General features: G+C 40.4%; 1 protein-coding gene across 4 annotated transcripts in view; it reads right to left on the bottom strand.

The window, feature by feature from the left end:
* Btbd9 (BTB domain containing 9) overlaps positions 1 to 23,132 on the bottom strand; it is a 402,045-nt gene that overhangs the window by 94,061 nt on the left and 284,852 nt on the right. For all 4 annotated transcript variants that reach the window (XM_078020077.1, XM_021721934.3, XM_005318735.4 and 1 more), the window contains one exon: positions 12,123 to 12,312. In XM_078020077.1, the coding sequence (XP_077876203.1) occupies positions 12,123 to 12,312 (190 nt within the window). The remainder of the gene's footprint in view (positions 1 to 12,122; positions 12,313 to 23,132) is intronic.

Here is a 23,132-nt window from a genome sequence, read left to right as displayed (position 1 = left end):
TAAATGGATGACTCTGTTTAACATGTTCTTCCCTAACAGATCCAACTAATCTTCGTGAATTCCCTGCTTGTCTCTTAGTTTTAAACGGACAGCTAAAATTTTACTGTAGTGACCGTAATTATGACAAAAACTATTTTCCTAGGAAATATGTTATTAACAAAATATTATTTATCTGGTTATCAGCAATTCTCAAACAGTTCTCTATAGATAATGCTTTATTTATTTTATTTATTTTCCTTTTCTTTCTCTCTCTCTTTTTTTCCCCTTTTTTAAGCAGTATCAGGGATTAAACCCAGGGCCTTGTGCATGCTAGGCAAGCACACTACTAATGATCTACATCCTTAGCTTTGCTTTATCTATTTTTTTTATTGATTTATTTATTCATTCATTCTAATTTGTTATACATGATAGCAGAATGCATTTCAATTCATAGTGCACATATAGAGCACAATTTTTCATGTCTCTGGTTGTACACAAAGTAGAGTCACACCACTTCATGTCTTCATACATGTACTTGGGGTGATGATGTCCATCTGTCTATCCTACCTGCCTGTTCCTTTCCTTTCCTTCCTTCCCTGCTTTATCTATTTCTAAAAGGGTTACTGTGGACTTTCTCATAAATACAGTACTTTATTATATGTAATTTATTATATTTTTATTCTCAGAGATGAAATGAACACAAATAGGCTAGGTTTCAGGAAAATAATGGACAAGGGTTTGCATCAGACTCAGACATTAGGGAACAATTAAATGGTAAATGCCTAGGGGACTTAGGAACTTAGATCTATCACACTAGACTCCAATCACCCCTACCCACAAAGTTCTTAAGTTATGACAAGGAAAGATCCAGCAAATAAGAAGCAAAGGAACACTATTGCTAACAGAATTTTTGGCTAAAAACCCTAAAGCAAAAGGCACAGAACATGGGAAACTACCTATTTTGGAGCTGGGTGTGCCTGAACAGTTTCAAACCAAAACAAGTCAGGAGGCTGCTCCCCCTTCAAAACTCAGCACTTGGTTCTGACCTCTAGAACTTAAGGGTCATCAATACAATACACATTCCAGTACCAAACCCTGGGGGAGTATGGGAGAGAGACTGCCCCTTCCCCCTGCCCAGCACTGAGTCATCCCTGGGTTGAGCCAGTAGCCTTAGCCTGGCTTCTCTAAAAAGGAGGAAGTAAGACTTTCCAAGGCCAGAGAAGGATGGGCTGCTCACCACCTTGTTATGAAGACAGAAAAGAGAAGAAGGGAGAGGAGACAGGAGAGAGAGGAAGGAATAAAGGAGCAAGGGGAGCCTCCTCCAAGGCAGGAGTGGTTCTGTCCCAGGCCACTTAAGGCCCAGCAGGAGACAGACAGACATGAAGTGACTCCACTGAACTGTGGCTCACTCTTTCAGGGTTGCAGACTCACACTCTGATTGGCATCTCTGTTGGAAAGCAGCTAAACCCCTGACCACAGCTCACGAATTTCTTCTAAGATTTAAGATCCCAGTACTGCTCTCATTATCTTCCTATTGAATGTACTTCTCATTTCCAAAGCCAGAAACACTCACTGCAACCCCACAGAAAACAATACAAACAAACCACCGCCAACAAAAAGCACATTATCCAAGAAGATTACGAGGAAGAACAGATTGGAGGCAGCATTAGGGTCACTGCCCATTTCCCTTTCGAAAGTCACAGGTCTTTTGTATGGTTTCATTCCAGGGTAGGTGGACATGAGTTTTTAAACTTCAGATATCAAACACGGAAAATGTTATTTCCAGAGGGACTTTTGACATAATTTGCTACTACAAGATAACATGGATATGCAGTGAAGTTTCTAATATTGGAATAATTTTCTGTGTACAGAAGAAGAGTAAACTCTCTATAATCTGGTTAGGTAAACAGATGCATTGTTTAACCAAATACTTCTAGTTAACAAATTCCATATGGGTTGTCAATTTTAAAATGAATTCAGGTATGAGAAAGTCAGCTTGACAATATTAAAACCACACAATTAACCCCCCCCCTTTCCCCCTCTTTTCCTGGGCTGGGATTGAGCTCAGGGCCTGACACATGCTGGGCAAACACTGTCCCACTAAGCTGTCAGCCCAACCCCTATTTTGATCAATGAGAAAAAGTACTTGGGACCTTGCCCTGTCCCCCAAATTTCCTTATGTGCATGAGTTAGGACTATGCTGGTAAAGTATGAGACCAGTTAGAGAAAATCAGATTAAATGTTTGTCATGCATGGAAACTTAGGTGTTTTTTTTTTTCAAGCAAATTTCATGAATAAGAAATTAAACATATGTAATCAGTAATACCTCTCGTTTTGGATCCAAACTAGATAGTAAAAAGATAGGTTTTTAAAAAATTTATAGAGTATTTTTGAAGCTGCAAATAATACAAAATATAATTATTACAGTACTTTTTAAGATACATTCAGAAGTTGTGGGTTCAAAGGATTGCTTTTAAAAATAATGGAGGGCTGGGCATAGTGGCACACGCCTGTTATCCCAGCTACTTTCAGGCTGAGGAAGGAAGATCACAGGTTTTGAGGCCAGCCTGGGCAATTTAGTGAGATCCAGTCTCAAAATAAAAATAAAAGAAAAAGGGCTGGGGAAGCACTTTTGTAGCTCAGTGGTGAAGGACTTTTCTAATAAGCGTAAAGCCCTGGGTTCAACCCCCAGCACTACCAATAAAAAATAAACAACAACAAAAAAAAGCATTCTGAAAAATAAAATAAATGGTGTGTGTGGGGGTCCCCAATGCATTATATACTTTAAATGGGTGAGTTGTATGGTATGTGAATTACATCTTAACAAAACTGTTTTTTAAAAAATAAACAGGACACATGAAATGTGAAGATATGTAAAAAAATTCCAAAGCAGATGTAAAATGTCATGCAAAAGGCAGTATTCCAAGGCAGAGCTATTGGCTAGGTGAGCCTAACTCCTTACTATGGCCAATTGATTTCTTAACCAGTCTTGCTAGGGCTGACCACATAACACAGTTCTACCTGAAAACTGCAAGTTGGAGTCAGCAGAGTCAGGCTTCAAATATAGCTTTGGCTTTTCCTAATGGAAAGGGACAAGATTTGGCTGGTAGGGCTTGTTGTACTTTTTTTTCCCTTCACCCTGATACTTCCTGCCTCAACACAGACATGGTATTTAAAACTGTAGCAGTTTATTTCTCTGGGGCAAAAATACATGTGGGAAAGACCAAGAAAAATGCAGAGTTCACTGAACTGTAAAACCACACCCCTATGGACTTGTTGTATGAGCCCCAAACAGTCAAAAGCAAAACAAAACAAAAATAAAATTTAAAAAGCATTTTTATAAGTTGTTCTCAGTGAGATTTTCTGTTGTTTGCAGCCAAATTCGACCCATATGCAAGCTTCCTTGGAGCAGTGAGTGCTAGAAACAAAAACAAATGTGGAGTTGGGGTTGTAGCTTAGTGGTAGGCACTTGTCTAGCACGTGTGAGGCACTGGGTTCCATCCTCAGCACCACATAAAAACAAAATAAACGGACTGAGTCCATCTACAACTTAAAAAAAAAAAAACAACAAGAAAAAAACCCCACCAACAACAAAAAAACAAATGTTGTCAGGTCTTAGTTGTAACATTTAATGGAAGTTTCTATAATTCACAGCCGTAGGAAACCAGTGAGCTGAACCAGAAAATGAGCTGCCTTCCCTTGCTTCTCGTTAGGCCACAGGAGTTGGTAGCACTGAGTGACAAACTGGAATCTTGGGAGACGAAGTTTTAGCATGAGTTGTCTTGCCATGCTCACAGTGCAAAGAAGGAGAAGGACCCCAAACTACACTTCAGTTTCTTCGTCTTCTTAATGAAGACAGTGAGAGCAGCTAACACTCAAGAACTACTGTCAGACACAGCAAGCAAGAGAACCATTAGCCATTCTAAATGTTAAACTACGGAAAACCTAAACCATCCTGGGTGGTGTTTGGTTACAGTAAAACAATCATGTGGCAAGGCTGGTAATGTCATAATCATCAAGGGACCTGGTTTTAGGTTTCATCAGGTAGAGGGAAGAAAGAGGATCCTCACCATTAGGTTTTAAGGGCAGCAAGGAAAGAAAATCCAGGCAGAAGTAAGAGCATACTCTGCATTTATCTACATAAGCAATACCCCTTATATTGAATCTGATACATCGTTGAAAGAGGCAACGCAGCAGAAAAAATATGATTCCTCAGCATCTGTGAAGCCCCTAAGGGCCTCAGAGAATTGCTGAAAGGAGTCCTTGAGGGGCAGCTGCCCATCACCATGGTAGTTATTCCTAGGAGAAGGATGCAGAAATGGGGGTGGAGAGCTGGGTGAGTCAAGAGGAGGTAGTGGAAGACCTCTTCCAGGTCTTGGAGTTTCTTAACTAGATAGATGAGAATGATTTGGTCAGGTGCCTCTGTGGTCACTAGTTTACAAAGGGCTAATGGTTAAGCATAAAAAGGAGAGAAAGAAAGAAACAGACAAACATCAGGAGCTACTAAGATACATCCCAAACACCTTAATGAGGTGATAAAATTGGGCTCCTGGGTGGGGAAGTCTCTGAGTTAAAGGTGCTTGGGGAATATGAAGATTTTCAAAGGTAGATTACTTCTTTGGATTAATTTAAAGATTTAATTTTAAGTGATGTCACCCTTCATCAGCATTCAGAAAAGGTTTCTTCACTTAAAACTTAAAAGATATATTAAAGCAATTTGATGTATGAAATTTGTGGGAATTTCAGTCAATCAGCTAAAAGTCCTCTGCTTCCGGACAGTAGCCACACTTCTGTGGCCCTGCACAACCCGTCCCAGGGCAGCAGCTTGTACAGCATCTGTCTAAGCAAAGCCACAGGAGGACACCTTCCAAGGAGAACGATTCTGGTGTTTAAGATGACTGAGAAGTGAGTATTTGTTTCAGAAGTTTCTTAAAGAATAATTCTGGACAATTACTAAACATGTACTATGCATGAAATACTGGGTCAAACGGGGCTGAATCCTCGGTAAAGATGTCTTCTTGATGGGTTAATCTTTGAAAACTAAAAGGATTTTTCCTTTCATGTATCCAGCTATATTTTATGATAACTAGTTGTCAAGTTCCCCAATCACTCAAGGGAGATAAATGGTTGACATAAGAGGTAAATCTCACACACACACACACACACACACACACACACACACACACACACACACAAATACATTTTTTTGGCATTTAACCTTTCTTGCTTTTCCAAACAACATCTGAATTCTAGTGCCCCTCCTGTATTTTTCACACACAACTTAGTTGCCATAGCAATACTTTCTGCTCTTGAAATTTCTCTAGGATGAAACTGGCTAAGGCCTATTTACCATGTCCCCAAATTCTGCTGTGTCTAGGCTCCAGCATTTCTAGTGCCCTGAAGTTTAGACTCCAGCATCGACTGAGAACCATGCATATAATTCCTTCTTCAACGATCTTTCTGGGAACCAGAGCTCTGAGAACTGAGAGTGATGAGAGAAGACTTCAGTGTGATGCAGATAGGCACAGAGGAACACCACTTAGTAAATAAATCATGGATCAGAGAGACAAGGAAGAGTCCTTTGGTTCAGGGCTGTGACAGATGACACTCAGTGTGACTGATATGAAGTAAATTTTGTAAAATATCTTTTCAATTTTGACTAGAATTATAGGCAATCTTAATCCAAGTCAGAGGAGTCATATATTTAGATGTTTGTTGGATTCTTCAGACTATAAAAAGGAAATTTCTAGCTCTCTAGGTTTCAAAGAAGGCTGTCTTAATAATGTAAATAGATGTACTGCTCGCTGGTGCAGCACTCGGGCAGAATGAAATGGGAGCAGAACGCAACGAGGGAGGCTAGCGTCCTCACCTGCATTAATGCCAGCACCCAACTCCAGAGCTTAATCTCAGTCATTTGCTGGGGGTGCCAGATCTTTAGCAGTTTCCTCACATACACTTAGATCAGACAACACTGAGCAAATATGATGTCCAATTTAGTTGATAGATAGAAGTCCCTTTAGTGGCACTAACACACTGTGCTGTCAGTTCAGTCAATGAGTGTTTATTGAGTACTCGCAGCACACGGAGCCATGCAAGTAGGTGCTTGGAATCCGTTGCAAAGATCCAAGTCCATCACAATATTTAAAAATCACTATCTTCAATTTGAGATTATCTATGGTCCTACTAGAGATTGAAGGCAGCACAAATGCAGAAAATACTCAATTACAATTATTATTTGAGCCATTAGCTTCCATTCCTCTCCCTACTCTTACCACCCAGCTCTCATGTGGAGCTATTAAATAGGAAACAAAATGGAATGATCTGATTCCTCTCCTTTTTTTCTGTGCCTATCCTTTGAAAGAGAAGCGAATGTGCAGCAGATATGGCAGGATGGTAAGCAGTAGGAAGGAGGAAAACTAGCAGTCTAAAAGGAATTTTGGTAATCTGCAAACTGAATAGATAATCTAGAGTTGGTTATAGCCACCCAGTAGGCAACTGAAACTGGCATGGGCTTGACAGTTCAGAGAGAAAGAAAAACAGGTTAGGACAAATAAGCACCACGGTGGCATAGACAATTAACTTTTTTAAAGAATCAACTTGCTATTTCTTCTTTGTAATCTAGGTTTAATAACTAAAAGACATAAACTGACTTGTGGTGTAGACCTTCTGTGTTATTGTTCCGTAAGTGGTAGGGCTGCTTCATCCCACAGAATAAAGAGACTATGGATACCCATCAAGAACACACTTGGGGCTAGACCCATTTTTTTCCTAACATACTGCATTTATGTACATCCCAACTGAGGACTTCAAAATATTGTTGTCATTAACTCCTTGATCCTCACAACACCGCGAGGGGCTGCAGGCACATTTGGCTGCTTCTGCTGGCCTGGCATCATCTTTGGACATCCTGTCTACTTGCAATTAGGTTTGTTACTTAACGCATTATGGGTATTTTACTTACACTACTCACATATCAATTACAAAACCATTATTTTCAGACTAATGTAAAAATTGTTAATTTAATTGACTAGCCTATAATTAGGGTTTCAGCAAAGTGCTCTCATTTATTAGCTGAAAAAGACTGGGTGATAGGTGTATTTAATGCATAGCGTATTTGATTTCTCATCCTAGCCTGAAAACACTTAAAAGGATATCATGATTAGCAAGTAGAAAGATAATAAGTCTTAAACTAAGGCGACAGAGGGCCTATAAACTAAGACATTAGGCAGATTTGGTTGGTTATTATGACTCTACCCTGGTCTTTTTATGTGGTCAGCCCTCTGAAGATTTGCTGTTATTTAAATTTTAATGTTTTTAAAATGGCATGGAAATGATATAATTACTACTCAATTACCTGCTTTTAAGGTACATTCCAGGTAATTTCTTTTTCTCTAAAATAAAATGAGTAAATTTTGCTATGTCTATAAACCTAGCAACAACACAGACAAACTCCTTTATTTCCCAGTTATGTTGCCTTGCAAAAGTGAGAGAAGCAAAAGAGGAGAGAGAGTTTTGAGTCATATGAGTCGAGACTAGGATGCCTCTGTTGAGAAATGGTGGCAGTTGGGAATCCCAGCTACTTGAGGGCCTGTAATCCCAATTACTTGGGAGGCTGAGGCAGGAGGATAGCAAGTTTGAGGCCAACCTGGGCAACTCAGAGAGAATCTCATGTGAAAATAATAAATAAATAACCAACAAATCAACCAACCCACCTAGGTCACCTCCTGTTGTTGCTTCTTCAGGAGTTGGTGTGGCAAGGAAGCAAAGAGCAGAGAAGGTGCCATGCTTGCTAAGGCATGAGGGCCTCCCTTTTCTGACCCTCCTCTCTTCTCCTGATGCTCAGAAACACTGGATGGGAGTGGGAGAGGGGTGGGCTGGGGGATGGGAGTGGGGTGGGGGTGATGGTTTTAGGAGTTGGTGTTGTGTACACAGACAATGAAAAAACATCCTAGACTGTCACTTCTCCAACTCCTTCCTCCTTGGCCCTCCTGTTACTTTCCCCTCCCTCCCTCTGCTCTCAGAGCGTGCCAGGTATGTTCCCACCTCAGAGTCTTGGCACTATGTCCATGGTGTCCGACCTGGATTGCCAGGTTCTGCTCAATGTCCCCCTCTCAGTGAACCTTTCCAGACCACCCAGCCTAAAATAGCACCATCTCCACATCTCCTCCTCCTAGAGAATGGGAGCTGCAGAGCTCATGAGCTGACTTCCTGTAGCACCTGTCAACGTCTGACATATTGCACATAGTGTCTGTCTGCTGTCTAGGTCCCCCATGCACTAGACAGGAGCTCCGGGAGAGCAACGGTGTTATTCTGTTTATTCAGGGCTGTGTTGACTACAGTGCCTGTCACAGAGTAAAGCGTTTAGTGAATGTTGAATGAACGAAAGAAAAGAAAGGCTAGAAAGATGGCCGGAGATGCTGTTTCATGCTCCCCTCTCCAGGAAACCACAGGGGACTGATGCCACACATGCTAGGAGGACTGGCTCCTGCTGACCATTTTCTGTCAGAAAAGAAGGCTCTGCTTGCCTCTCCAGCCACAGGGCATCCTCTCAGGGAAGGAAACAGAGGTTTCTGTGGATAAAACACTCAAACAAAAGAAATCTTATCCATAAAACAATTACATCTTCTCTTAGGAATAAAGAATGAAGTGATCAAAATAAATCATGCTTGAGAACTTTGCCTCTGAAGTCACCAACTACAAAGAAACTTGAATTTCCAAAGCTTAAGGACATGTGACTGGGCCCTACCTCGCACGGGGTGGGGGGGTGTGAAGACCGTGTGTCTAGGCGTCCCAGCTCTCCACCCTCCCAGCCTGAGCTCTGCAGCTCCCACTCTCTAGGGGTTGATGCAGAACCATGGGCTGCAGCAGATACAGTGACTAGGAAAGTAAGTTAGTCATCACGAGCAATAGAAGCTGTGGGTCAAATGTCACTGACTAATCAACCCGTCATTGGTCAATTACCTATCTCCATGAAGAGGTGCCACTGATCTAGTTTCCTATCAATAAATGTCTATCTGGGCACATCAGCTGCTGTAACTGCAGCCTGCCAAGATATCCAGCACCGTTCACAGGCATTGGTGGCTAGGAAATCTCTCTCCCTTTCCTCTTAATAATGTCACAGAAGAGGCAAATGCAGTTCCTCACAACATAATGTTGGTTTCACCGAGACGTGTCTCTTTGGGCGCTCAGCTAGTTATACAGAGCTTCAATTGCATGGATCTTCTTAGTGAAAAAACAATACTTGGGCTTATGGAAGTTGGAGGCTTCATACTGTGCTGAGATACACAATTCTGCCTCTGGTTGTGCTCCTGCTCATCATCCTCCCTCTGAGTCAGGAAAAGAAGAATTTTTGGGGGGTGGAATCATTTTCATTCCACATTTAAAGAAAACCAAATGAGCACTGCTCTCTCCTGCACCAATGACACATTTTCCTAGAGTCAGATTCAACATCTCTGATTCTCTGGTAGGGGCAGAGGCCAAGGTGGCCTTGTCCCATGAAGAGCCTGTTTGTCTTCAATTGTCACCCTGGCAACAACCATATCAGGTTCCTGCCGAATCTAAAATTATAGATTTCCTACCATACCTCCTACAATTCCCCCTGTATCTGACAGCCCGCCTCATGCACATTTAACCTGACAAGAGAAGCTTATTTGGAGTTGCCACAGATTTACATGCCAGGTGGGCAGGGGGGAGCCAGCAAGTAAATAATCATAATACAAATGCTGTGACAGGAACTCTAGACCAAATGCATGGGATGGCAGAAGAGGGGTGTCTCAATAAGCCCAGGAGATGACAGAAGGTTAGAGACGCGCTCCCTAAGGGGTGAATAAGAAATAAGAGGGGGTAAGAAATAACAATAAAGGGGAATAAGAAAGACAGGTAAGAGAAGGGAACGAGAAGGTGGTAAGAGGTGTAAGCAGTGAGAACAGGATGATCAGAGATTGGAAGGCAGGGAGTAAGAAAGGACAGGCACCATAAATGCTAACAACTAACAGCAAGACAGGCTGAGGTGCTGATGTAGAGGCTGCATGGCAAGGTGGAGGCTGAGAGAAGAGGCTGTGCAGACAAGGCAGAACGCTGTTAAATGGTTTAGTTGGCACTTTCTCCTGAAGGCAAAGAGCAGCCATGAATCCTCTTAGGGAGGGCTGTAGCCACATTAGATTGATGTGAGGGTAAGGGATGGCTACACATGGAGGAGGGAGAGTCAGTGGAAGTCTGAAGGTCGGATAGAGAACCCAAACTACAAAGGTGCAGCTGTGGTCATGGCATGGGTGGAGGAGAGGTGAGCTGGTGAGGTGTTTGCAGGCGGTACTGCCAGGACTTCAGGGCTGGCTGGTAGGAGGGGGAGGAACAGGACAGGTCGAGATTTAGAAGAGCCTCATGTTTTTGGCTCAGGCAACAAATAAATTGGAGAGAAAGGGTGCTGCTGACTGAGATAGGGAGTCTCCCCCACAAGGTAACTTGAGAAGAAGGGGGAGGACAGAAGAACTTCACCTTACACATCTTGATTTGAGATCACATGGAACACCGTCAGATGGTGGCAGAGGTGGGGAGGGGGCACAAAGTACCAAGGAAACGAATGGAATAAAGAAAATATCACAAGAGAGTGTGTACAGCTACTAAGCTGCCCGTTTGCTTCAATCTTCATTGGCAAGAAGACTGGCCTTCAAATTAGAAATGGCAGAACAAACATAATAAAGAGAAAATTGAAGTCCCAAATAGGTGAAGTGAAAGAAAAGAGAGTATCCAGTCAATTTAAATGATTTCAAGTCTCCTGGCTCAGATGAGTTACACCCCAAGCCTGCTGAAAGAAATTGCAGATGTAATCTCAGAGACACGACTGGTAATCTTTAAGAAATTGTGGGGACTATAAGGAGTGCCAGAAGACAAAAGAAGGACAACTGTTTCCCAGATTTTTAAAGTGAAGAGGAATAGATTATAATGGGAAATATACAAGCAAGTTTCACATAATCTGTGACAAAAATTCTCAAACAGCTTATTAAGTAGGTGGTTGATGAGTACTTTAGTTAATCCATGAAGCTAATGAAAGGAAGGGGGTTGTTGTTTGCAGTGCGACAGTTTTTATTTGTACTGGTAGCCTGTCTAGACTGGTTGTGGCCAGTCTTGTACCCCTCTGTAAGCTTAAGTGAGTGATCTGGCCTTCAGTCTAAACTAAAGGCTTCTCTGATTTGCTGCCTTATGGTACTTGGTTTGTGACATGGCCCTTGATGAAAAGGGGTTGCCAATTTAATGAAGAAATAGACAGTCTGAATTTGCCAAGAAATTCAGCACCAAGTCCTCAGGGTACTTGGGAAACCTCTGGGGTTATTAGCCCCTTGACAAATCTGTGCCTGTCACACTCCTACTGTCTTATTTTTGTTAGTTCTCTCTTTCAACACACTGTCTTAAAGAAGAGAACAGGAAATGACACAGCAAATGTGGCACACGATGGGGTGGGGGAGGCAGTCAAGAGCCTCCAACACCTCCACCCCAGGCAGACTGAGAAAGACTCATAGAAAGACATTTTTTACAGGAGGACTTTGGAGGTCTTCTGGAAAGGGCAGGGCAGGGCAGGGCAGGGCAGGGAAGCCTACTCAAGATCCAGATAGCCCTCTTCAACTAAAGGAGCAATACCAGTCTCCACTTAAAAATTACATATTCCTACAAATCAAGCAAAGTTAAAGCGCCTTTCTTAAAACAAAAAGGGATAATGAAAAACAACCCAGACACAAAGTTACTAACAAGATTTTAGAACCAGGTTTCATATTCAGATCTGTTTGGTTCATATGCAGTCATTTATTAACACTGAAAACAATTTTTCATTCTATGTAAGACCTCTTTTGACATGTTACCCTGTCTCTAGCCAATGCAAAGGGAGACTTGGGAGGGAGTGAACCCGGCCCAGGTGGGCCTCTTCTCTAGTCTCCCATGCCTGATGTCGGTGCCTCTCCCCACCAGAAATCCAAATGTACATCTGGAATCTTACTGCCTCAGCCTTCCACTCCTACCCCCTTCTGCATGTTCAGATCAGAGAACAGCAGAATTTCATCACTGAAGTTATTGAGGTCATAATTTTACCAAAATATAATTTTCATAAAAATAGTTACATTTAAAAACTAATTAATGAGCAGAAATAATCTTACCGTATTGATCCAATCATGTATGGTTGTGCCAGTTGAACCACAATTGCACCACTTCCTAGCTGGTGACACGTGTAGCCAGAATCCCAATCATAATTTTTAGTGTCCCCATTCAGCAAGGCATTTCGGCTCCGACTGACTCCTTCGATTACACTGGCACAATCAGCAATTGTTGCAACATTCTCCATGGGAACTATGAATGCAAACCCAAGATTTGGCATTAGGATAAGAGAAGTCAAATAGATTCCAAAAGCATGAGCAGAACAAGATTAATTAATTACTATCTCAAATCAACAATAACAGGGAAATTAGAACATCTTGATTATCTTAATACATGAATTTTCCATGCCAAATAATTTTTAAAAAGTTGAACTTAAGATTAGAACAAACCAAACCATATGTAGCAATTAATCCTATAGTATTTTATTATGAAGGAACACAATAACATATTAAATACAGAGTGGATATATATACCATAGAATATTACCACAAAGAGAAACTATAGAAATTGAGATTGGTGTGGTGCTGGGGAACAGACCCAAGGCCTTGCACACGCTAAGCAGGAGCTTTAACCCTGAGCTACATCCCTGGTCCAGTAAATGAGATTAATGAGCTGTAAACATACACATATGTTAAGTGGGAAATTCATAAATTCCGTATTTTAGAATTCACAAAGCAGGAAAGTGATCGAGGACATGATACCAATCGCTTCTCAGAAAGTACAGTTGGCCTCAGCCGTGATTCATTTCCTCTTCTTGTTTACTATTCTGTCACTGCAACACATTTGCTCTTTCCTTTGTTCATGAACTGCTGTATCTTGAAAACCCAGCTGTGTTTTGATTCTCAGTCTCTCTAAATACTCCAAGTCCATATCAACCTGCTCATTTATAAAAGTCAAGAGCTTCCACAAAATGATGGCTGCCCAGTATGATAAAGATTCTCTAAATACTGAGGAGAGAGCAATACAAGATAAGGGCATTTTAAGTCCCTGGGCCTTTTCTACAGGGTTTCTACAAAAATCTGCAATTTTCTTTAGATATTTTAGACCAAAATCGACAATGTCAACTTGCTATATTTTTTCAGTATATTATACTCTCTGAAAATACAGAGAAAATGAGCAATACTATCATTGTGCCAAAACACTCCTAACTTTATAATGATGTGAAATAAATAATCCTACATGTATCTTCTGAGCAATGCATTTATTTTCCAAAGTTGGACAAGCCTGGACTTAACACTTCATCTCATACTTCACTAATTGCTTTGCTTTTTGAAAATGAGAATGGCCACAGAGTAGGAAGAAATGAAGGGAAGGAGGGAGAGAGACAAGATGGTTTTCTGGTGACGAATTCTTTGACTCTGAAGTTTTAACTCCAAAGAAACAAGCAAAACACTGGTGAAACCACCAGTGAAGAAAATTTCATGGCAGAAAAGGGGTCCATGGGATTGCTTTGCCCAGTTTTTGTGCCTCCACCATGCTGTCTCGGTTACTATAATTTTAGAGTAACCTTAAAGTCTCCTAATATTAGTGCTTCTCTTCCCCATCTTTCCCTTCTTTTTCTTCAAAATTGTTTTAGATATTTTAGTCCTTTCAGTTAATTTTTACATTTTCAGTTTCTAAATACACTGACGTAAAGTCCCATGACTTTGGAACAAAACAAAGGTAAAGAAGTATCTTCAGAGGGCAAGTCCAGACATCTCCATCTCCAGTAAAAGAGGTAGTATTCCCTAATGAGAAGGGAGGACTTCCAGAAGTGGCACAAGACGCACAGTGAATGGAGCTGAGCCCTGAAACAGCACTCTAGCGCAAGCTATGCTGCAATGCTGCAATGACAGACAGCCCTCCAGTCCCCTAGTGGCTTCATGTAGCACATTTATTTTTCACATTTCACATTTTGTACTTAATCAGCCAGGTGGCTCTGCTCATGATATCACAAGAGATCCCAATGAAAGAGTTTTATATTGACAATCACAGCAGCAGGGAAGAGAATGATCTGGACACTGGCTCTTAAAATATTTCCCCAAAGCAATATGCCATTATGCTCACATTTCATTGGCCAAGGCAAGTCACATGGCTCTAAAAGGTTAGGCAGGGCAGAAAGAGCCATCCTGCTGTGTGCACAGGAGAGGTACTAGGAGGAAAAAATGGATATTCAGTGAACAATATTAACATCTATCATATCAGGACAAAGGAACACTCAATAGAAACATAAATATGATCATTTGTTTAAAATCTATAAAGTATTTCAACGTATAAATTCCAAAATGTATACATCTAGCTTCCCACTAAAGGGTTTTTAGACCGTTACCATTATTTTCTTCTTCATTACAAATAGAAGTGTGTCCTTGTGTTCCTGGCTAAGAATTTCCTTAAAGGAATATATACTTGCTGTATAGAATAATAGAAGATAATTAATAGAAACAATAGAAAAGAATTATACCCATATTTCTCTTCAACTTCCCTGAGTATTGCCAAATTACTCACCAAAGCAGTTATAAACATTTACTTTGAACTCACTAAAAGTAACTCTTGGTAATACTGGACAGAGAGTACGAAATTATACATCAGTGTGGTTTTAGTTCTTCACCCTTTTTCCTTAGATGAAGTTGAACCTTTTTTTCTACCTCTCCTCTGTAAATTGCCTATTTTTTTTATACCTTTTGCCTATTTTTCTATTATCCTTCTATAATTGATGTGCAGAATGACAATCTTTTGTAAGTTAATACTGAGTAGAAATATTTAATCTTTCATTTGTGATTTGAGCTCTCCCTTTCTGGTTTGTAAATTATTTCCTATACCCAATCCATAAAGATATTTTCCTGTATTTTCTCCTAAAAGTGTTCAGATTTTCCTTTTCACATTTTAATCTGCTTAGAATTTATTTTTGGAATGCTGTGAGATAGGAATTATTCTCATCTTTTATTCATAAGGATGGCCAATTTCCCCAGCACCATTTAATGAACAGTCCGTCCTTCTCCCCACTAATTTATGCTACTGTAGTCATGTACAAAGTTTTCCTATGTGCCGGCACCTCTCTTTAAGATCTCTATCCTGTTTCATGGATTGCTTTGCCCAGCTTTTGTGCCTCCACCACGCTGTCTCGGTTACCATAATTTTAGAGTAATCTTAAAGTCTCCTAATATTAGTGCTTCTCTTCCCCATCTTTCCCTTCTTTTTTTTCAAAATTGTTTTAGATATTTTAGTCCTTTCAGTTAACTTTTACATTTTCAGTTTCTAAATACACTGACGTAATTTTCCACAGCATACCCACCTTTTTTTTTTTTTTTAGTACCAGCAATTGAGCCCAGGGGCACTTAACCACTACTAAGTCACATCCCCAGCCCTTTTTATTTTTCATTTTGAGCCAGTCTTGCTAAGTTGCTTTATACCCTCTTTTTCATTTCAAATATCATTTATTTATATCTTTTCTTTCTTTTTTGATCAGTCCTATACTCGTTTTCTTACTTTATCTAGACTTTCAAAGAACCAACACTTAATTTTTCTTTTTTATCCTGTTTCACTAAGTTCTTCTCTTCATTATTTTCAGCCTTCTGCTCCTTTGGATTCACTCCCTCTCACCCCAACCACCCACTACTTGGAGTGAACGCTTAACCCCCTTCTTCTTTTCTTCCCTTTTTGCAGTGCTGGGGGTGGACCCAGGGCCTTACACGTGCTAGGCAAGTCCTCTGCCACCGAACCACATCCCCATCTCACGAGCCCTTCGCTCATTAATCTTTTTCTTTTCTTACAAAAGTATTTAAAGCTAACATTTTACTTCAAACTCCTGTTTTCACCTTTATCTTCAAGTTTTAACATACCACACAGTGTTTAAAAGAGCACTAGTCAGGTATTATGTAGAATGTCCCTCAACCTGCATTTGTCTGATACTTCAAAAGCTGACTACTTTCAATGTTTTCGAATTTTCATTATAATTTTTTCTTTGTTTATTCAGAGTATGTGTTTAGCTTTCCAAATATAATTTTTCATGTCATCTTTTCATTGCTAATTTTTAATTCCATTGCAAGGTGGACAAAAGGTGTGGTCTGTGTGGTAATGAGCATGCAGCATGTGGTCTGTGCAGTAATGAGGATGCTCTGTGGCATAGTATGTGATTAATTCTTAATATTTCATGTGTATCTGAAAATAAGTGTGTATCCTCTAATTTGAGAGCTGAATAGTTCTATATGTCTGTTAAATCAAACTTGTTAATTGTATTAAAATCATTTACATACTTACTAGTTTTTCAGACATTTGTTAAAAATCTCCTGCTATGACTGTAGTCTTGTCAGGTTTCTCCTTATAATTCTTTCAATTTTGTTTTATATATTCTGGGATCACATCATTTCATACACATCATTTTAGAATTATTAAACCTTCCTGGAGGACTAGACCTTTCCCATCACATACTGTTGCTCTTACTCCTCTTACTCCTAATAATGGCTTTACCCCGAAGTCTACATTATCTGATATCTTTACTTTGGGTACTATTTTCTTAGTATCACACTACTTTTTAATTTCCTAGTCTCTTGTAAATAACATACAATAGTTTTAAAATAGGCTCAGTGTTCTGTGTTTTTTAATGGGCAGATTTATTTACAAGTTTCTTCTTTGCTGTTTTCCTTAGAAAACTGGAGCAGAGTGGACAGAAAGCTAACAATTTGATGGTTTCCTTTATTTTCCTCACCAGTTCTCTCTATTGATTTGGTTTGGAAGTTGTACATTCCATTCTACGATTTTGCTAGTTATTTTTAGATAATCATATCAGACTTAACAATGCCTAAAGCTGAAAACTGCATAGTCCCTTCTCCTGAACAATACAGAAGACCTTAATATTTTTTAATACCAATCGCTTAGTGGCTTGTCATTATTATCTAACATTTTAGTTCTATTCTGTTTTATATTCTCTAGATTAGTCATTACTAGGGGCTGGGGTTATGGCTCAGTTTATCCACATTCACCAATTTGTTCCCCCCTCCTTTTGGTTTAACTTTCTTCAACTGATGGCATATCTATTAGTATTCGGCCAAGTTTTTGTCTGAAGGTGTATGTTATAGTTTGGACAGGAGGTGTTCCCCAAACACTCATGTGTGAGACAATACAAGAATGTTCTGAGGAGAAATGATTGGGCTAGACAGCCTTAATCTAATCAGTGCATTGACCCACCCACACAGATTAACTGGGTGGTAGCTACAGGCAGGCAGGGTGTGGCTGGAGGAGGCAGCTTCCTGGCACTGTGCCTTTCCATATACACTTTGTCTGTGGTGAGCAGAGCTCTCTACTTGCTGACCGCCATGTCTTGCTTCCCTCCGCCAGGCCCTTCCACTATCGTGTTCTGCCTCACTGGGCCCAGAGCAAAGGCATCAGCAGCCATGGGTGACCTCTGAAACCAAGAGTGCCAAATAAACTTTTTCTCCTCTAAAATTTTGTTCTTGTCAGGTCTTTTGATCACAGCAATGAAAAAGCTGAAACAGTACATTTTGCCACCACTCTTCAAAATAGTTTAATTGGTATAAGCTCTTTTTCTTTAGTACTATGATTCCATAATCTCTGGCCTCTACTGTTTTGTCCACTGCAGTCAGCTATCCCCCAAACTCTAGCAATTTCTTTTTTTCTCCTATTAATTTTAAGGCTTTTTCTCCTTGGTTTTGGTGTTTTGCAATTACACTATATTGTACCTATGTGTTAATTGATCCTGCTATGGACTAAATATGAACATTATAGCTATATTATTGAGGGTTTTACAGAGAAACAACAGAACAGATAAGATATACACAGAAAGAGACAGACACATTGAAAAAGGGACTTATTATGGGAATTGACTTGTGTTATGGAGGCTGAGAAGACCCAGAACATGCTGCCTGCAAGCTAGAAAAAGGAGGGAGCCAGTGGCTTAGCTCAGTCTAAGTCCAAAGGCCTGAGAACCCGAAGTTCTGAAGACCAAAAGCCGGAAGACTGATGCTCCAGCTTTTGGGGGAGAGAGCAGATTTGCCTTTGCTCTGCCTCTGTGTTCTACCCGGGTCCTCAACTGAGTGGATGGTGCCTACTCACACTGGGTAAGGGCAAATTTGTCTTCCTCAGCCCACTGATTCAAATGCCAGTGTCTTCTGGAAACCCCCCAGACACACTCAGCGATAGTGCTTCGCCCTTAACCCTGCCACATCCCCACCCCAAATTCACCACCACAAGGTTTCCACTGGTTTTGGAAATTTGGGGCCCTTATTTTATTGAATACTGAGGTTCCTTCATTTCCTGTTTTTCGTTCTTCTTAGACTCCTATCAGGTCTATGTTGAACTTCTCATTCCACCCTCCCTGCTTCTTAACTTTCCTTGCATTTTTTTTTTACATTCCTTGAAGCATTCTAGGCAATTTCTTAGTCAATTGTATTCACTGGTTCTCTTTACTTATGTCTAATCTCTGTTCAGCTTGTCTACTAGTTACAGTTTCACTACTGAACTAAAAATGAAAATAAAATGAGCTAGATAAAATAAAATGAATGTGTAATTCTTTTTATTTCTATGTACTTTATATGTCTATGTATATATAATAAATATTATGTAAATATATTACGTATATATTGCTCTCTGCCCAAGATTCCTGAGACAGAACTCTAAAACCTTGTGACAGGGATATTAAAAGAATCTTTTGTTCTAATATGCAATCTTTGATTCTGGTTCTTGGCATAAGCTTCTAATCCCTTGGAACTTCCAGGGTGATAGGAGTGTCTTTTATTCTAATGAGGTGACTTTGTGAGCGCCTAGATGGGGACTGGTCACCAGAAAGACCAAGCATGATTAGAAGGCTGGAACTTTCAGGGCCTCTCCTCATCCTCTGGAAAGGGAAGAGGGGCTGCAGATTGAGTTCATAATTGATAGTGCCTATGGCTCAACTATGGGCTTGGGAGAGAGTCTGGGTTGCTGAACATGTGAATGTGCTGGGGTGAGGGTCCACTTGTGGAGGGCATGGAAGCTCTGCTCCCCTTCCCACATTCTAGCCATATGCACCTCTTCTTTGGCTGGTCATCTGTCTCCTTTACAGCAAACCAGCAAATGTAAGTGTTTCCCAGAGTTCAAGAAATGTCAAATCCAAGAAGGGGACTGTGGGAACCTCTGGTCTATAACCAAGTTGGACAGAAGTTCTGGGAAACCGAGGGACCTACTGCTTGTGACTGGTGTCCTATGGTGTCTGCACTAACTTCTGTTGTGTCAGAACTGAACTGAGGACACTGCTGGAGAACTGTTTTGGTGTGTTGAGAAAAACCCTCACACATTAGTGTTGTCCGTGTAAGAGAAGAAAAAGGGTTTTCTTTTCTTTTTCTTTTTTCGCTTTTCCCTTTATCAACAGGGGTCAATCTCACACAGGAAAGTCGTTAAGAAGAATAAGTGACAGAAAAACATAGAGTATAATTCAATTTATATTGATGAAATTGTCATGGAAAGCTAGGGAATGGTATACAGTAAAATTCAGATTCTAGGTAGGAGGACACTGGTGATGATCCTGGAGGAGGGATACATGAGGGGCTTCAAAGGTTTGGTGATGCTCTGTCTCCTAAGCTGGGTGACGAATATCCGAACCTCACACATGTGGTATTCTTTTGCACACAGGGAACCTTATTTTAAATTTCACATATCTTAACACCATTTTTATGAAAACCAGAAAGACAGCAAGCTTCTGAAAGGATAAAACCCTTGACAATTACTTCAAATGCTGATATCCTCTGCAGACACAACGAGGTCTCACCAGTGGTCTTTCTCGACTCTCAGTTTGTTAATTTCCACCTACTCCATACTTTACTGCTTCACAATTTTGTCCCTAGACAATCTGATTCAATTAGTACATCAACATCAGAGATGATCACAAAATCATTATGGATGTAGCTTCAAGCTCTTTAGGCAGCAAGGCTGGGACAAGCATTTCCAATTCCTTCTCCATAGCCATATTTATAAATGGTCTTATTAAAGAAGATCTGTTCAGTCTCTAACACTTTCTCTAAGTAAAACTGCTCCAGTACTACCACCCTCTGGCACTCTGGGAACTGGTGGTGGTCTAACATATATGCTACAGTAAAGAATTTTACTGTAAAGAATTTTACAAAGAATCTTACATCTCTGTGCTGGAGAAGCATATACCATGGTTTCTATCATGATCTTGACATAATTATTCACTAACGTTTATTAGTCAAAGTCTGTATCTATAAAAGGAGCCTAACACAGAAACAGACGCTCCATACATATAGACATAGAAATTGACCCACCTCGCTGAAATCTACCCTAAGGCCCACTCTTTCTTTTTAGTATTTATTTTTTAGTTTTAGGTGGATAAAATACCTTTATTTTATTTTTATGCTGAGGATCGAACCCAGTGCCTCATACATGTTAGGCGAGTATTCTACCACTTGAGCCACAACATCAGCCCCCTAAGTCCTACCCACTCTTTCTTTTGTTTCTTTCTTTTTTCTTTTTCTGGTATCAGGAATAGAACCCAGGGGCACTTAACCACATCCCCCAGCCTTTTTTATTTTTTTGAGATGGGGTCTTATTAAATTGCTTAGGGCCTCCCTAAATTGCTAAGGATGGCTTTGAACTTGCAATCCTCCTACCTCAGCCCACAGAGCTGCTGGGATTACAGTTGTGCACCACAGTGCCTGGCAGTCCCACATTTTTTTTAAAAAAATATATATTTTTAGTTGTAGATGGACATAATACCTTTATTTATTTTTATAAGTGGTGCTGAGGATGGAGCCCAGTGCCTCACACATGCTATGCAAGTGCTTTACCCCAGTGCTTTACCCCTGAAGACCCCATATTTCTTTAAACACACATACACACACACACACAGGACTAGCAACATAATAATCAACTCTACTTCATTGGGTTGCAACATCAAAAGCTTAGCATATTTCTTAACTATCATTCCTACTTTTTTGATAATGAATCAAATTAATACTATTATGACAAAATAATGCCACCAAGTGGAAAGAGGAGGACAGGGGTCTGGGCACAAACTCCCAGATGATGATGACCTTCTGACAAGTCACCAAGATGAGATAATCATTCCAGCACTGTACCAATTCTTTAAATCCAAATCACTTTGTCAATCTGACTTAACCTGATAATTAAAGAGATTTAGAATGTGAGTTTCACAAGGGCAGGGACTTCTGTTTCTTTTACTTCTACGTTCCCGTTGTGAAGAAGCACTGTGTGGCACAGAGTAGATTCTCAATAAATGTTTGCTGAATGAATGAATTAGAGTTGGAAAATAATGCCCATGTAAGATCGAGGCACTTCATCTTGCTTAATACAGTTCCTGACCAAAAGTTAAGAAAATCTAAAAGTTACTAAATAAAGCAGAAAAAAAAATGCATTCTCAGTGAAAGTTTTCTTAGAAAAGTAAGTATGATCAATTTCTGGGTCTTGACCTAAACATTAAAAAAGAAAACAAATATACCTATGGCAGAAGAGTTGCTATGTAAGCATCACACACCCTCCCCCCTCAATTGCTCCCTAATAGTTTGTCCCACATACAGAAAGTTTGGTCACTTGAGGTAGACCAAAATATTTTCGTTGGGAGAAACCATTTTGGAGGGAAAGAGTAATGTAGATTACAATGTGGTTTTTAATGAAATATAAAAGTTTTTTTGTGTTGCACTTTAGTTATATTATAGGTGTTCTGATAGAAGAGATTTATCCTGAATGTCACCACTAGGTTTACTAACATAGACCCCCTTTCCTCCATTTCAGCAGGAAATAATCCTACCATTAATTATTTTTTCTAGAAACATACGCTTCTGCATGCCTAGCTGGCTGTCCAATATTTAATGGTCTGAATATGTTCTGTGGTCTTTGTGCTGGGAGAAATTAGAGTGTGACTCTACCTGACTGCAACACACAGAAGGTGCTGGGCTGTTCTTCTTCCCAGAGGGACTGGGCCACTCCTCGCTCTGAATGTTCATTACCGTCTTTCATATGCGTCTGATAAATTTATTAAAAACACCATCTGGACAGGACTCGGCTTTGTGCTGTATTTCCAAGCTTCCAGGCTCCTCCCTTGTCCCACTGGAATTTCTGCCCCAATTTGTGTCACTTTGTTTACAAACCCATACCTGCCAACACCCAGCATCTTGAGTCTGTCTCTTCCTGGGTCTCCTCTGCCATCCTCCAGCCCTGCACCTATTGCAATAGCTCATGCTGTGAGCAGAAGGCAAAGGGGAGCCGCCTGGGCAGAAATTACTTTTCCCCCTCCATGCACACGGCAATTCTGCTCAGACAAATTTAATTTGCTGCTTCTGAATGCAAAAGTTGCATGTTAACAAAGTGCATACCTTCTGCCTGTGTGTGGATATCGGAATGACACACACTGTGGGGACCAGCGGAGAAAGTGAGCTGAAAACCACTTTACTGCTGCCCGTTCTTGCACAGCACCCGGGGTGGCCAACAGCCTGCCAGTAAATTTAATTCAGGAGTAATAAATTTTTAAAAAGGCAGTATTACTTCACTAGGACATGACCTGAGGGCCACCTGTACCAGCTATATTTAAAGATAAGACTGACATGTTATTTAACTGTCTCCAGAGATCACCTTTGAGAGGTGGGGGGAAAAAACGCATCTGAAGCAGCTTTTTGAAAATGAAATAACATTTAGCACTTCCAGAGGACTTTATCTTCAAAAACTGTACTTGTGGTGGACTTCATTCAATGCTTCCCTGGCTGCTTTCATTACAAAATTGCTTTCTAACAGTGCAGCGGCTCACTCGGCAAACAAGTACTTAATAGGCTCAGAGCAGATTTTTCTCCATTGCTGAGATTTAGACACCAAGCATTTCTGGCCAACAAGACAACTACAGCTGTTGTTAGCTCCAGGTCACTCCTCCATATCCCCCACAGAACTACTTTTCTTTAGGGCTTAGCACCCTCAGAGCCTAGCCCAGGCCCACACAGGAACTTGTTGCTGATCAGGCAGCCTTCCAACCCGATGCAACCCAACCTTCTGTGGAGTAATTCATAAGGAAAAAAATA

This window comes from Ictidomys tridecemlineatus, chromosome 8, assembly GCF_052094955.1.
Source record: "Ictidomys tridecemlineatus isolate mIctTri1 chromosome 8, mIctTri1.hap1, whole genome shotgun sequence".
Lineage (NCBI taxonomy): Eukaryota > Metazoa > Chordata > Mammalia > Rodentia > Sciuridae > Ictidomys > Ictidomys tridecemlineatus.
The sequence above is the reverse complement of the archived record's forward strand: the minus strand, read 5'-3'. Positions and strand labels throughout refer to the sequence as shown.